Source organism: Grammomys surdaster, unplaced genomic scaffold (assembly GCF_004785775.1).
Source record: "Grammomys surdaster isolate TR1022 unplaced genomic scaffold, NIH_TR_1.0 63, whole genome shotgun sequence".
In the NCBI taxonomy this organism is placed as follows: Eukaryota; Metazoa; Chordata; class Mammalia; order Rodentia; family Muridae; genus Grammomys; species Grammomys surdaster.
In genome coordinates, this window is record NW_021604565.1 from 6455971 (window position 1) to 6470673 (window position 14703).

The 14703-nt window shown below is 35.6% G+C and overlaps 1 protein-coding gene across 3 annotated transcripts in view; it reads left to right on the forward strand.

The window, feature by feature from the left end:
• Positions 1 to 14703, forward strand: part of Il7 (interleukin 7) — a 43427-nt gene that overhangs the window by 6181 nt on the left and 22543 nt on the right. For 2 of the 3 annotated variants that reach the window (XM_028767703.1, XM_028767704.1), the window contains one exon: positions 2307 to 2440. In XM_028767703.1, the coding sequence (XP_028623536.1) occupies positions 2307 to 2440 (134 nt within the window). Of the gene's footprint in view, positions 1 to 64; positions 180 to 2306; positions 2441 to 14703 lie in introns of those variants that run through there. The other variant, XM_028767706.1, reaches the window with a different exon arrangement.

Here is a 14703-nt window from a genome sequence, read left to right on the forward strand (position 1 = left end):
CTAAGGAACATGAGCAGAGAAGAACCTCCACCTGAAGGTGCCTGACAGCACCCTCTAAGGAACATGAGCAGAGAAGAACCTCCGCCTGAAGCTTGCTTTAAATGTGGCAAAGTGGACTTCTTAGCTATAAACTATTCTTGCCTCTGCTGTTGACATCACACGGTCCACACTGTGGACAGGTAAGACACTGGGAAGTTGACTGACTCATTTGCCTTGAGAAGGTCGGACAGTTTTTTCCTCACGGTCCCGCTTCACCAAAAAGTCTGTCAGATTTTCTGGACCTGATGGCCAAAATGGATGCCCCTCTGACTGCAGAGAAACCTTGGATGACTGACTGTGGAGGTAGTCCAATAAGTCTATGACATTTTAAATAGATGCAGAAACAGTAGCCCTTCATGGGCCTAGAGAAAAGAAAGTTGCTGTGTTCCAGTCATAGGTTTATGGAAGCTGTAGTCCCTGGAGAAGTAGGAGTGACAGTTGTCAAGGGCTGTTGGAGAGGCCCATGTGCTCAGCACATGAGCACTGATGGCCTCCCTGCCAGGCCAGGCTGAACTGTACAAAGTGGTTAGGATTGGCATGGGAGTGAGGATGGCCTTGCCTGATTGGTGAGAAGAAAAGCCAGGTTACCATGAGGATGAGGGCTGCAGGAGCTTCAACCGAGCTCAGGCAAACTGAAAGGAAGGAATGCGGGGGGGGGGGGAGTTACAACACATAGCAGGCTAAAGAGTAGGATTCCAGAATTTAGAATTGAATTTCAAGACAAGTAAGTGATCCATACATACTTAAGAAGGACTAGATTAGCAACCTGGTTTGCAGCAACTGTTGCAGTTAAAAAGGGTGAGTGTATCAATAGAAAGAACTGGGAGAGAGGCAGGGCTCTGTCATTAGAGGGGATTTGAGTTTGAGATCCAAGTCCTTGGAGGCAAGGGCTCTGCTGGAGTTACCATCCTTGCTTAGTAGAAGCTGAGTCTTGGAATATTGGCTACAGAGGAAGAGACAAACCTGGACAGAAGGGATTCAGACCACTTGCTCACATATCAGCAGAGATTTTCAGTAACATCAAGAATGCTCTCTGGTGGCCATTTAGTGAAGCCAGGTCATAGAACCAAGGTGACTGGGGCTCAAAGTCTGAGATAGTCCTAGTTTGGGACTCTTTATTTATAGAAACACTGGTACTCACATGATAATTTGTGGTGGATATGACTGTCTTTTTAATACTATGGATAATAGTATAATAGATTGCATCCTTATAATATCCTTTACATTCTTTAGGCTGTTTCCAATGTCAGTTCCTTGGGTTTAGAGAAATGTTGTTTAGACTCTTAAACAGAGAAAATGCAAATAAAATGCTAAAGACTCATATAATCTTAATTTGGGAAAATCATGATAAGTATATTATCAACATAACTGAGTTCATGGAAAAATGAAAGCAAGATATATAGACTCATGAAGAAATAGTTGGTTTTAATGTTTTTATGTACCAATGGTTTCCGTCTTAATTATTTACTCCAAGTTATTCCATTTAGAATTTCCTTCCTTTTCATTAAACAGATCACTCTGATTAGCACAAGTATGACTTACCAAATGTAGTCATAAACCATCAGCAGAAAGGTCGTGAGTCTATTGTTTGAGCTTTTCCGTTTAACATGGAAGGAATTTAAAGAGAGCTATGCTTGAACAGAATCTAGGTCTTTGGGAAAATAGATACACAAAATAATGACATAAGGAAAGGAGTTTTCAAACATGATTTAGCATGATCAGATAAGGGGAAGGTAAAACTCTGTAAAGTCTATCATTACAAAGAATCACCATGGTGCAAGCACCAAAGAGGTGACCCCCACTTCATATCACTGTTTCAGAGAAAGACTATATTTGCCTTCATGGGGACCATGGTTTCCGTGTAACTAAACATTCACATGACATATTTCATATGTATTAAATAAGATATCAGTTTAACAAACCATAGCATACTTCTTTTATTGTAGATATGTTTTCTTTCAAGGATGTTTGACATAAATGCAACTACAAAGCTGTCACTCCTCCCCATCAGATATTGCATAAATCTAATTTTATCTTAGCTATTCTGCATAAATGTGGATACAACCTACATACCAAACAAAAATCCTAATCCTAGCCCAGATGCTGCACATCATTAATTGTGATCAGTTTCATTGTATAGCTCTTTCTATGCTTTGTCAGAATTGAGATGTCTTTTTAAATTATTAGACACAGGTGTTCAATCCCACTGTAAGACACAACCTCATGGCTGGGTCATCTAGCCTGTGCTCATCAATTGTTGCATTCAGTTTCTTTTAGATATATCTTTGGAATTCCTCCCCTGATCCTTGTTCTACTGCCTGTCACATCATCTGACTGCCACATTAAAGACAAAGAAGGCAAAGCATACGAGAGCGTGCTGATGATCAGCATTGATGAACTGGTACGTGCTTATTTTATTGCTCTTACATTCTCACTTACTGGGAAATTTGAAATACACTTTTGGTATGCAGTTCTATTATCATACATACATTGTACTTATTGACAAAAAAGGTGTCAAGTATCGAATATAATACAGTGAATGAGGAACTGTGCTCCTTCATGGATGACATTATTCTGTCCTTTAGGAATACGTCATTCCTGGAAAATAACAGTATCTGTTTATGACCTGGTTCCATTTTCTTCCAAATAAGTGGAATTCATCGTCATCCCTGGATTTGTTTGCCTCCTGTTTATCCTATTCATCCTGGAATGTGCTTTACATTAGAAGCCTAGAAATAATGGAATATAACATGAAAATTGTAATGAAAAGTAACACATAGCTATTTTATCTTAATATGTATGGGTGTATATAGATCCATGTATATAGTTTTTACTGTGTAAAGCATATAATTTTTCTCTAAGTTAATACTCACTTACTGTGAATGGATTATCTCTTTAAATAATGGGTTTTATATCTTGAAGATTTTCAGTGTGGAACAATTGAGGAAATATACAAAACCTCCATGTACTCATGGCCACTACCATTGCAGGCATTATAATGTAGTGGATGTGTTACAGTAGATGAGCTGACACTAATGTACTGATCTATACTGATCTTAGGTTTTATTCTCTGTTATGTAATTTATTGGGTAGGACATATCAGCATACTATCACACTCCATGGATTCCCTGATGTCCCCTCTCCTATCCCATGTTCAACCAACCCATCTTTCCTGCCCTCCCCTGAATCCTTGGCATCTGCTGACCTACTTCCTATCCTTCGAGGTTTTCCTGGAATGGTAAACAGTTGCAATCATGTTCCTTTTTTCTTCTTCTTCTTTTTACTTTCTTGAAACATGTCTTGACAGCATTTTTTATTGGATATTTTATTTATTTACATTTTGGATGTCATCCCCCTTCCCCATTTCCCCTCCCTAGAAACTCCCTATCCTATCCCCCTCCTCCTTTTTGTTTTTATACTATTTCAATTACATGCAAGAATTAAGATCAGTTCTAGGTTGAGGAACTAGCAATGCAATAGATGCAAATAGTCAAGGAAAAAGCAAGACAGTAAACACAAAGTAGTCAAAAGAACAAGGAAGACAATAAACAAAGTTCCATGGACACTCTCATGATCATTGTTTCTAAGGGCTTATCAGGATGACCTAATATCTGAGCCAACTTCCCTGTCCTAGCCCAAAGTCATTTTCATGTCTGAAGCCTACTTCCTTGTTCTAGCCTAATATTTAGATTCTTGCCTGAAATAACTTCTTTTTTCTAGCGTAATCTCAAATTCCTGAAGCCTGCTTCCTTGTCTTTGGCCAATGTCAGACTCCTGCCAACTAGTCCATTCCCTTGTCCTTGGCTCAAGTCAGATTCTTGCCAAGTAGCCATCTCGAGCGTCATGCCAAATACCATTGGATTCACGTTAGTTCTAAAATTTACGTGGTAGTCACTATAATTAGGAAAAAGGGTAAAGACATTTGCAATGTATTTTGTGTAAGTCTAATACCTCTCTGGATGTTTTAACTTTGTAGAATGAACTTATGAATTTAAAGAATGCTGCTCTGTTGATCATTGATGTGGCAGATACTGCTGATAAAATTACCCATGGCCTGAAGTCAGTATTTCTATTTTGGTCAAGCTTCAAGAATGGCATACATAGCTTGATCATGCTAGCCATTTTTGTCCTGGGAATACTTTTATTCTTGCCCATCATGTTAAAGAATCAACATGTTGGCAGCCAAAGTACATGGCTAGAAACCGAAAATGGACCCCCAGTCTGAGCCAAGGACAGGTAAGATTCTGCAGAGCCTTACCAACCTAAGACATAAGTGCATTTCTTTTGATAATACACAATGGGTAAGAAAGGCATTCTTGGAATAATGACAGGCTCAGTCTTGTTTATGAAATAAAAAAGGGAGAGAGGTCAAGACCTTTTGGGGCTGCTTGGCAAAAATCTGCAATCATGTTCTCATGTCAACCTTTTAAACTTGATTATTTCACTTAGACATGTGAGTTAAATTACCCATTATAATGTATGCAATATTTTATTGTCATCTACACATCTTATTTACTGAGCCCTATGAATCTACATCTTTAAAATAGAGTTTCTTAGCCATTGCCATGAGATGTCTCTCCAGGTGATTGTACCTTCCTTTGATTTCTTTCTTCAGAGTTCTGTATTCACCCACATACAAATCCCATCCATAACTGGTAAACTTATATAGTCCATACATTAGTATGGTTCTAAATAATGCTGGTTTTCATTTTAAATTGTATTTAGTCATTGCTGGTACATATACAGACACTTGATTTCTGTTTGTTAAACTTGTATCTTGCAATCTTTTTTAAAATGGCTACTTTGCTCCAGGAGTTTGTTGCTAAAGATATTTATTTGGGGTTTCCACATAGACAATAAAGTAACATGTAAAAATTATTGTGTAAGGTTGATTTAATAAATAATCTTATCATTTTAGTCAGACTGAAGCCTTATGTGATGAACATAGTCCCCGTTAAATGTTCATAAGACATTGTTTAAGGTCCTTCTCAACCACGTACTCTCAACCATTGAAGTGGGCTGTTATCTTGAGAAAATGTTTTGCCTCTTGTTGTGGTGTAGAAAATAACAAGTGGTTACTGAAACCTGGCACACAAAATTCTATGCCTTTTGCTAGCTGACAGGCAGAGAAAATGGTGCCCACTAAACAGCAATTTCCACATTTTATATTTCATGATATTTGGATATTGAGTACATTAAATTGATCTTTTTCGTAAGAAGATATATCTGATTTAATCTTATTACGTGTGCACAGAAATAGTCTTTCAACACCAGTTAATGAGCAAAGCAACATATGCAAAGAAACTATGGAAAGAAATGGGGAAGGGGAAGAAGGGAGGCAGGAACAAAGATGTTGTTGAAAATTTAATGAAAGAGATTTATTTAACTAATTCATGGCACATCTTTTTCAATACATTCAATAAGGCACATCTTTTTCAATACATTCAATAAGAAACCAGAGCAACGCTGATACTATTCCCAGAAATAAGGCACAACTGTTTCTACAAAGATGTTCTGAGAAAGGATGGGAGAAAACTCAGTCAAACCGAGTACTGCCGGTTTCTTTTAATCTGAGAAAAAGAGAAGAAAAATTGCCACTCCCAACAGGATTGCAGAGTACATCTTGTCACTTTGAGCATACTAAAGCCTTGACAGATTTTAGGATTTGCTTCTGAGGGGGAATTCAGCAGTGCTGATGTACATAGACTGCTATGACCTGGGTCTTTCCCTATGCAAATCATTTAATGCAAATTCTTAAAAAAAGAAAATTCTTTTTATTAATGTTTATTTGTAGGTGTCTTTGTGTGAGTAGTATAAGTGCATCTGGGTACCTGTAGAGATCAGATGGAGGATTGTGTCCCCTGGAGCTGGAGGCACAGGCTGTAAGTCACATGAACGAAACGCTCAGAACCAAATCCCAGTCCTCTGCAAGATCAGACAGTGTTGTTAACTATTGAGTTATCTTTCTAGTTTCCACTATTTATTTTAATTCACATTTCTTCAATTGCTAGTTATAAACTACTTGTTTATTTTGTATATTACATGGATAGGAGGCTAACTGGAAACAAGTCTCAATACTAAAGTGCACTGACTTCTCTTCCCTATAGCCCTTGATTTTATTCCCAGCACCCACATGGATAACATCCATCTGTAATTCCAGGTCCCCAGGATCCCAGGACTTGGGAAGCAGAGGCAGGAGAATCTTTCTGAGTTTGAGACCAGCCTGCTCTACACAGTGAATTCCAGGAAGGCCAGGGCAACACAGAAAAACTCTGTTTCAAAAAAACAAATGGATGATAGATAGATAGATAGATAGATAGATAGATAGATAGATAATAGATGGATAGACAAGCAGATTGATAAATAAATATAAATATATATTATTAGCAGGAGAGGGTAGAGAGATGACTCATTGGTCAAATGCATTGGATCCTCTTCTAGAAGGCCCAAATGGCTAATATCAATCTGTAATTCTAGTTCCCTAGGATCCACCACCCTTTTCTAGTCCCCCAGGACACAGACATGGACATAGTTCACAGATTATAGACTCATAGAAAGCACCAACATCCATAAAATAAAAATAAATAAATCTAAAGGGTTATTTATGACAGAGTCATTTTTAAAAGCACAAGTCAGCTACATTTAATATAACCAAAATGCATAATCATTTGCCATCCGTATCTAGACCAGATTCCATTACTTCAAAAGAAATTCTGTATTCATTAGCAGTAGCTGCTGCTAGCCATTGATCTCATTTCTGTCTAAATAGAATTGGCTTTCAAAGGCATTTCACATAATTGGAGTCTGACAGAATTCTTATAGGACTCCTTCAAGTTAGTTTGATGATCCTAGATGCATCCTTTTTGAAAGATTTCCTTGAGTAGGACCAGCTATTTGTATGTAGATGTTCGTAGTAGTTTCTTGTGCTTCTGCATAGTTCTGTGGTATCATTTGTAGTGTCTCCTTTTATGTATTTCCATATATATATATATATATATATATTCTATATTATATACATATATAATATATAGATTATATATGTAATATATATTACATATATATTACATATTGTATGTAAAAGGTTAGCCATATATAAATTATATATAATTATATATAATTTTTAATTTATTTAATATTTCTGATTTAAGAGATTAGCTGTTCTCTCTTTTTCTCTCAGAAAACATTTGTCAAATTTGCTTTTGCTCATGTTTTCTTCTAAAATTTTGCTTTTTATTTTATTGTTTGGAGTCTTTGTGGCATATTGTTAGGTTGTTTATTAAAAATTTTTTGATTTACTTTTAGTGTATTCATTATTATAAACAAAGAACTAATAAAAATGTATGTCATAGATTTTGGTAGTTATTGTTCTCCATTGATTTCTAATTTAATTTCATTGTGCTCTTCAAAGCCACAATGATTCCTTTTAAAAAAATATATTGCTATTTTACTTGCAATCTAATATGATATTTGTCAGACCTGAGGGGGTGGAAACATTTCCACAACTGTCTTATTAAGCAAGATTTATTCAGAAGCAGACAAGAGACTGGCCAGATGGCTGCCTCACCCTAAATTGGGATTTCAGAAAGCAACCTTTCATTGGCCTTTGAAGACTCTTTTATGGGGAAATATTAGGGTTGATATAAAAAAAGCTCTGAAAGTAATTGGCTGTTAGACAGGAGGTGATAACGATGAGTGCAAAAATATATCATGGAGTATCATTGCGTGGAGTCATCAAGGTTTCTGGGAGAAGATATTTTCACAAGGCAAAAGAGCAACCATGCATCACAGGTTCAGTTCAGAAAGGCAAAGGGAAGGATATATATTGTGGATTACAAATTCGGGGTAGGTTGAAAACATGGTTTGCAGGACACATGAAGCTTAGGAAACAGTAATATTATTGTAAGGTGTGGAGACTTAATAATATATGACAATAGGGCTCCTTAACAACAATGTGGCTGTACCCTGCAAAGACATATGATAGGATTCTTTTTTAAAAGAAATCTTGATATTTGATTTATAACCTTAACATATGATCTACCCTGAAGAATGTCTTGCATCTCATGGAAGAAAATGTATATTCTCCTGCTGTTGGATGAAAATTTTCCTAAATATGTGTTAGGTCTATTTATTTTATAGCATGATTCAACTCTAATTCTTACTTGCTGATTTTCTGTTTGAGTTATTTCCCTGCTGTGAAAATAAAAAGTCAATGTCTCTAATTAACTAGCACTGTGATGAGTCTCTTCTATTAGGTCTATAGGTATTTGCTTTATGTATTGGGTAGTCCAGTGTTGGGAATATATGTGTTTATAATTAGTACTCATTCCTTTCCTCATCACTTTTTGTTTCTTTGCATAGTTTATCTTCCTCCAACACTTTCAACCTGTGCTTGCCTTTGCCAATGAAGTGGGTTTCCAGTTGTACAATTGGCTCTTGCTTTTTGGTTCTTATTCTGTGAATCTGTGTCTTTGGATTGGTGACTTACATGTGCTTATTTTCAAGATTATTATCTATGCATTTAAGCTTCCTTTAATCATTTGGTCATTTTCCTTTTATGTTTCATAAGATATCTCTAGCTATATAGCGAACCAGCAAATTTATAATCCTCTGCACTCTGCTTTCAAGTACTAGGATTATAGGTGTGACAAAATGAGCCATTTTACTATTGTCTCATTGTCTTGTGTGTCCTTTGCTTCTTCCTCGATTAATTATCTTGTAGTTTGGTGCTTCGCAATTTCCTCAAGGCTTTATTCTCTTTGTTTTGTATGTGTTTTTTCTGCCTATGAATCTGTACAGTGGTATATTTTAAGAATGGTGGCTTCCATCGTTCTTCCTATGAAGGACTCTGGTCTGGTGCTGGTAAATTCTGCCAGTTTTTGCTTTTCTAGAAAAGACCTATTTCTCCTTCATTTACAGATGGTAGATTTGATGGATTAGTCTTGGCTGGCTGTCTTTTTCTCAGTTTTAATATTTCCTTCTATTTCCTTCTGGCATATATGACTTTTTTGGAAAATCTGTTGTCAGTCTAATTAGGTTTCAGTTTATATGTGACATTTTTCCTGCACTATTTTTGAATTCTGTGTGTTTCATACTTTCACATTCCACATACAAAACTATACAAGAGACGCTCTTTTTATAATGAGTCTAGTCAGAGTCCTTTGAGTTTCTTGGATCTAGTTGCCTGAGTCCAAATTTGAAGATACAAAGCCTTTTTAACTTTCATAGTATTAAATGATGTCTTCATGCTTTCTGTATAGGTGCTCTCCTAGAATTTCTGTAACATGAATTGTTTTCTTAATGATATCTTGAATATTTTAATATTTCTTTATTCTTTATTGTCTTTTTTAGTTTTCATTTTTCCTGTTGTTTTCTCTATTCTGTCTTCTAAGTTTAGAGATTTATTTTTATGTTGCTCTCTCTAGTCAAGGCAGAAGAAGTCTTAAAAATCTGAAGATTTCTGATGATTTGTTAAAATTTCTCATTTCATTGTGTCAACTATTCACATCCTCTTGTATTTCACTGAGATTCTTTAACTTCCTTACTTTGACTTTTTTTCAGGCAGTTTATAGATTTCCTTCTAATTGAGATCTATTCCTAGAGAAACTATCTCTTCTCGTTGAAGGTTTTCAAGCCAGTTTCTTGGCTTTTCATGATCTTTAGGTCTCTACAGTGAAGTCTGCACATGTAATAAAATACTTATTTTATTGAGTATTTTCTGTATGAGAATAATGTTTTCATTTAAAGAAGTATGGTATCAGTTGATCCTTTGCTTCAGTCCAACATTTCAAGTTCAATGTACATGTGATTTCTTTAGGTGTCACCAACATCAAAGAGTCTGTGAGTGCCTTGATGGTCTAGATTCAAGTGACTCACGAATGAAGTGGTTCATCTTTTCAGATAATGTTGACTTCCAAGTGTATATATCCTCAGACACTACAGAACCAAGAACTGTGGCCCTTTGATATGTGATGGGAACAGTCATGGTTCTGTTGATGCATGACCTGTAGAACTGTCGGTCGCCAGATCCCACAAGGCAGAAATGGGTGTTATAGAAATACACATGATTCTGAAGCTTCAGAAAATTTAAAAAAAGTATCTTCTCCAGTTACTACAGAAGGAACATACTGATGTTTTTGTGTGTGGTACTGGCAAATGCAGTCTTTGGATTACAAAACAAGAAGGGTCCCTTTTAAGAAACATGGGGGACAAGCACAATGATACCAGTGGTTTTTAAACCATCAGCTTTGGTCAAAGTAAATGCACCATGGGAGATATTGTCTTTAGGTTTTATGGAAACAAGTGTCACTAATACAAGAAGTTGTGATACTGGTGGCTAGAGTCAAGAAGCTTCTAGATATTTGATACTTTTAGGTTTAGCACAGAAAGTGTCCATAATGCTGGGACTTGTGACATCCTTGACATATAGCATGTGTACATGCACGCACACACGCACACGCACACAATTTCCCCAGTTCCTATTAAATACACATGGGTGATATAAATTTCACACACTAAGCCATGAATTGAAGAGAGAACTTCAGTACATTAAAGGATGAATCAAAGTAGCAATAGGGTTTGTAGAACAGATGGTCACAGTTCTTGGACTGCAAGATGTGGATGGGATTGTCGCAATGTCTTTCAAATCAAGTGCAGGCAGTTCATGAAAAATTCATGAAAGCAGGCTAGTAGGATCCTGAGACTTTAGGGGGCTGAAGGATCTGTTGTTTGTCCTGTGAAATACAACTGCACCACTGCTTCTGATGGGGTCATAGGCTCTCATATCGTCCCGTACAGCTTCAAGCATTGTATCAAATGAGAGGGAGAGTTGGTATCCCTGGCTCATTTCTGATTTTTGAGGAAATGTTCTGTTTATTTGCACTTAATATAGTGATGATTATAAGTTTGTTATAGTCTTTTCATTAACTATCAGGAACTTTTTGATATAAATAAGTGTAAAGTGTTTCATAACCCTATTTTAACCATTAAGTCCACTTTGTTTAATTATAGCTCGTATGATTACACTATTTAATTATTTGTCATCAGAACAGGTTTCTGGCTACATGTAAAAATAGCATGACTACTACTAATGCCCAGTGTCTGAGAGTGACTCACTCTAATTACTGTCAATAAAAAGTTGTCTTGATGTTACAAATTATCTAATGATTGACACTTTTGTTATTTATAACTTTGCTTCTATTTCTTTTCTGGTGACCTTAACAGAATTAATCTTTTTTTTGCACTTATAGATTATAAATAGCTTTTTGATTCATAGTTTTCCTGTGAAAGAAAAAAAGGACATTTAATTCAAATATGATTAATAATATCTAGTTATCTGTACTGCATATACTAGTGACCTAATTATCACTTATAATCTCCTCACCTTGTGTTTAGTTTATGTTAGCTAATTCATTAGCACTTGGCCTACCGTTGAATCCTGACCTCTTGGGTCACCCTTAACATTATCTTCTTCTTCTCTCACTCATCATTTAATTCCAAGTTTAGTACATCTCCTTACCATTTGTTTTTCCAATAAATTATCAGCATAAGTAACCTCCTGATATCCCTGAAACTTCTTCCACAGAAGTATTGGCCCACTCCCAGCTTCTGTTGTGTATCTTTCCTCTTTATGACACTTGGGTTATATTTCCTAAATTCAGACTGGATACTATCTCTCTTCTTGAAGAAAAACACTCTATTGCATTTAACAACTCTTTCAAACTGTAGGCTTCAACCTTACATTTGATTGATTTGCTAACAGAGTGGCTAAAGGAAGATCAAATTGTCATAAACTATTACTTAAAAATATGTCTAAATAGGGATGGTAAGATAAGATAGGTAAAACAATTCAACAAATTAAAGAAAAAGAAGGAGAAGGAGGAAAAGAAGGAGGAGGAGAAGGAGGAGGAAGAGGAGGAGGAGAAGGAGAAGGAGAAGGAGGAGAAGAGGAAGAAGGAGGAGGAGGAGAAGAAAGAGAAGGAGAAGAGGGAGAAGGAGAAGGAGAAGGAGAAGGAGAAGGAGAAGGAGGAGAAGGAGAAGGAGAAGAAGAAGGAGAGGAGGAGGAGAAGGAGAAGGAGAAGGAGAGGAGGAGGAGGAGGAGAAGCTGCTCTTCTCTGCTGCTGCTACTGCCTAGAGGCCTGAGATCAGTTTATGGAATTCATACAAAGGTAGAGGATCAGTTCTACAAAGTTTTCCTCTGGCCTTGATACATTATATACCCACATATATATACATTTGAAAACATTATAATTCTGAATATATTATGCTTAAATGTTTGCAATTAAGAGACAAAAATACAAATCTACCACAATAGAAATTAAATTATATTATAGGCTAGACTATAGAACATTCTCTATATTTAAATATAAGAACATAAATGAATACATTACCATTTAAGAAAATAAGTTGCCTTTTTAAGATCTAAATATTTTTATTTTACAATTGTTTGTTAAAACAAAACATACCAACTAAAAGACAAACCAGGCTGGAGAAATGGTCACTGGTTAATAGCACACAATTGCAGAGGACACAAGTTTGTTTTCCAAAACTAATATGGTGGCTCACCCCTGCTTTTAATTCCATGCTGTATGGAAGGTCATGCTCTCTTCTACCGTCTGTGGGCACCTGTACTCAGGTGAACATACCCCCACACACAGACAGACACATACATACTTCACAATATAAAATTAAAAAACTTTTTAAAAAAAATCTGAATAAATTTTTATAAACAAGTCATCACTGTGTTGTCTACAAGAAATTCACTTTTTAAGTAAATACATCCAGTGATTAGAAGTAGAGGACGGAGAATAATGTACCATGTTAACACTGATCAAAGTGGAAATGCTATATTTATTTAAGATAAAGCTGTGTCCAGGTAAGAAATGATTGCCAAGGATAAAAATTGCCATCATATAAAAATAAAAGTGTTGATTGTTCTGGGAGAAACATTAATCTTTGATGAGCATGTGTCTTATAAAGGCATCAAAATCTGATCTTTACAATAATAAATTATATGAAGATGTTAATAACTTCCCTATTAAACACTTTAGTACTTTCTTACTGCTAATTGACAGATTCAGCAGAGAGAAGAGTCAAAATGAGAAAGGTATCATTGAGTGAAAAGGTAGTATAAATCAGTCTAATCTGATTGAATTTATAATGTATTTCATCCCATAAGAGCATGAAATATGTTTTTCCACTAACTTATCAGTTGGGAAGTTTATCAAAACTGAACATATTTGGGGAAATACCATACATTTTTAAAGGGGAAATCAAGTAAAATATACTCTGAAATTAACACACAATTAAACTAACAAAATCAGAAAGATAGATGGAAAACAAAGTGAGAGTAAATATCCCATCTTCAGATTATGTGTATCAATCAGGAGTTCTCTAAGTTAATTAAAATTTTCTGAATCAAATGAAATGAATATTTGCATTGAAATAATGGTGGGCGTGTTCAGAGCATTGATTATATGTATTAGGAATGATGAAAGATAGAAATCAGCAACCTAAGCTTCCAACTTGAAAATTAGATAGAAAAAAAACAAAAGTATTTGAAAACAAGAAATATTAATAATCAGGGTGAAGTTGAACGGAGGAGATGGTGTCCATCATGAGTAGGAAGACTGCATATCACTAATAGATCTGTACCTTCTGACTTCCTCTGTAGAATCAATGCGTAGCCAAGCTAAGTCAGTCAAGTTATTTTGTGACATCTGAAACTGAATTTTCAAAAATTACGTTTGTTTATTTATTTATTTATTTATTTATTTATTTAGTGTGTGTGTGTGTTTGTGTGTGTGCACATGCCAGAAAGTGTGTGCTATATATATGCTACTGCCTGTGAAGTCAGAAGAGGTTGTAGCTGGAGTTTACAGGTAGCGGTAAGCCATCTGACCTGGAGCTGGAAATTGAACTTGGACTTTTTGCAAAAGCAGTAACCACTCAATTGCTGAGCCTCACCTATATTCCCTGTAACTGGATTTAAAATTTACAAACTGCCAGACATTTTTAAATAACCAGCATAGTACTAAACCAAAACATTTTAAATAATTTAAAATGTCTTGTGAGGCTAGGGGGATGAAAGTGGTGTATACTGAACAGCTGAGCGTCCACAGATGAAACAATGAAACAACAAAACTAAACAAACAATACATTTCTCCCTAAAGTTAGTGTAAGATGAACTATGTATCAAATGCCATAAACACCATAAAAGCCACAGAAAACAATCAAGGAGAAAACATGCATTTAATTAGACTTGATAAGGTCTGGATAAATTTTCAAAAGGACATTCTACTTTAAAAAAAGATGATAAATGTGTTCATTAAATTTCACTCTTTATACACCTGTAAAACTCTTAACTTTAGAAAACAATGGGTGAATGATTCCAACCCTGAAGTTAAGTGAATAGTAATGATTCAGCAATGGCTTATGAGTTATAGTGAAGACGGCTCAATAATGTAAGACATTAAGTTAGGGAAAGATTAGGCTGAGAGAAGGGGAGGAATATATGAAAATCTCTAATCATAAATACTTAAGTATAATTTTAGACATTTAAATAAAGAGAAACTGGCAGTGTTTAATTTTTAGATATATAGGATGTACTCTCTAAATCTCATCTCTTTTGGAACACAACTGTTTTCCAGGGAGGAAGTAATCTCCAAG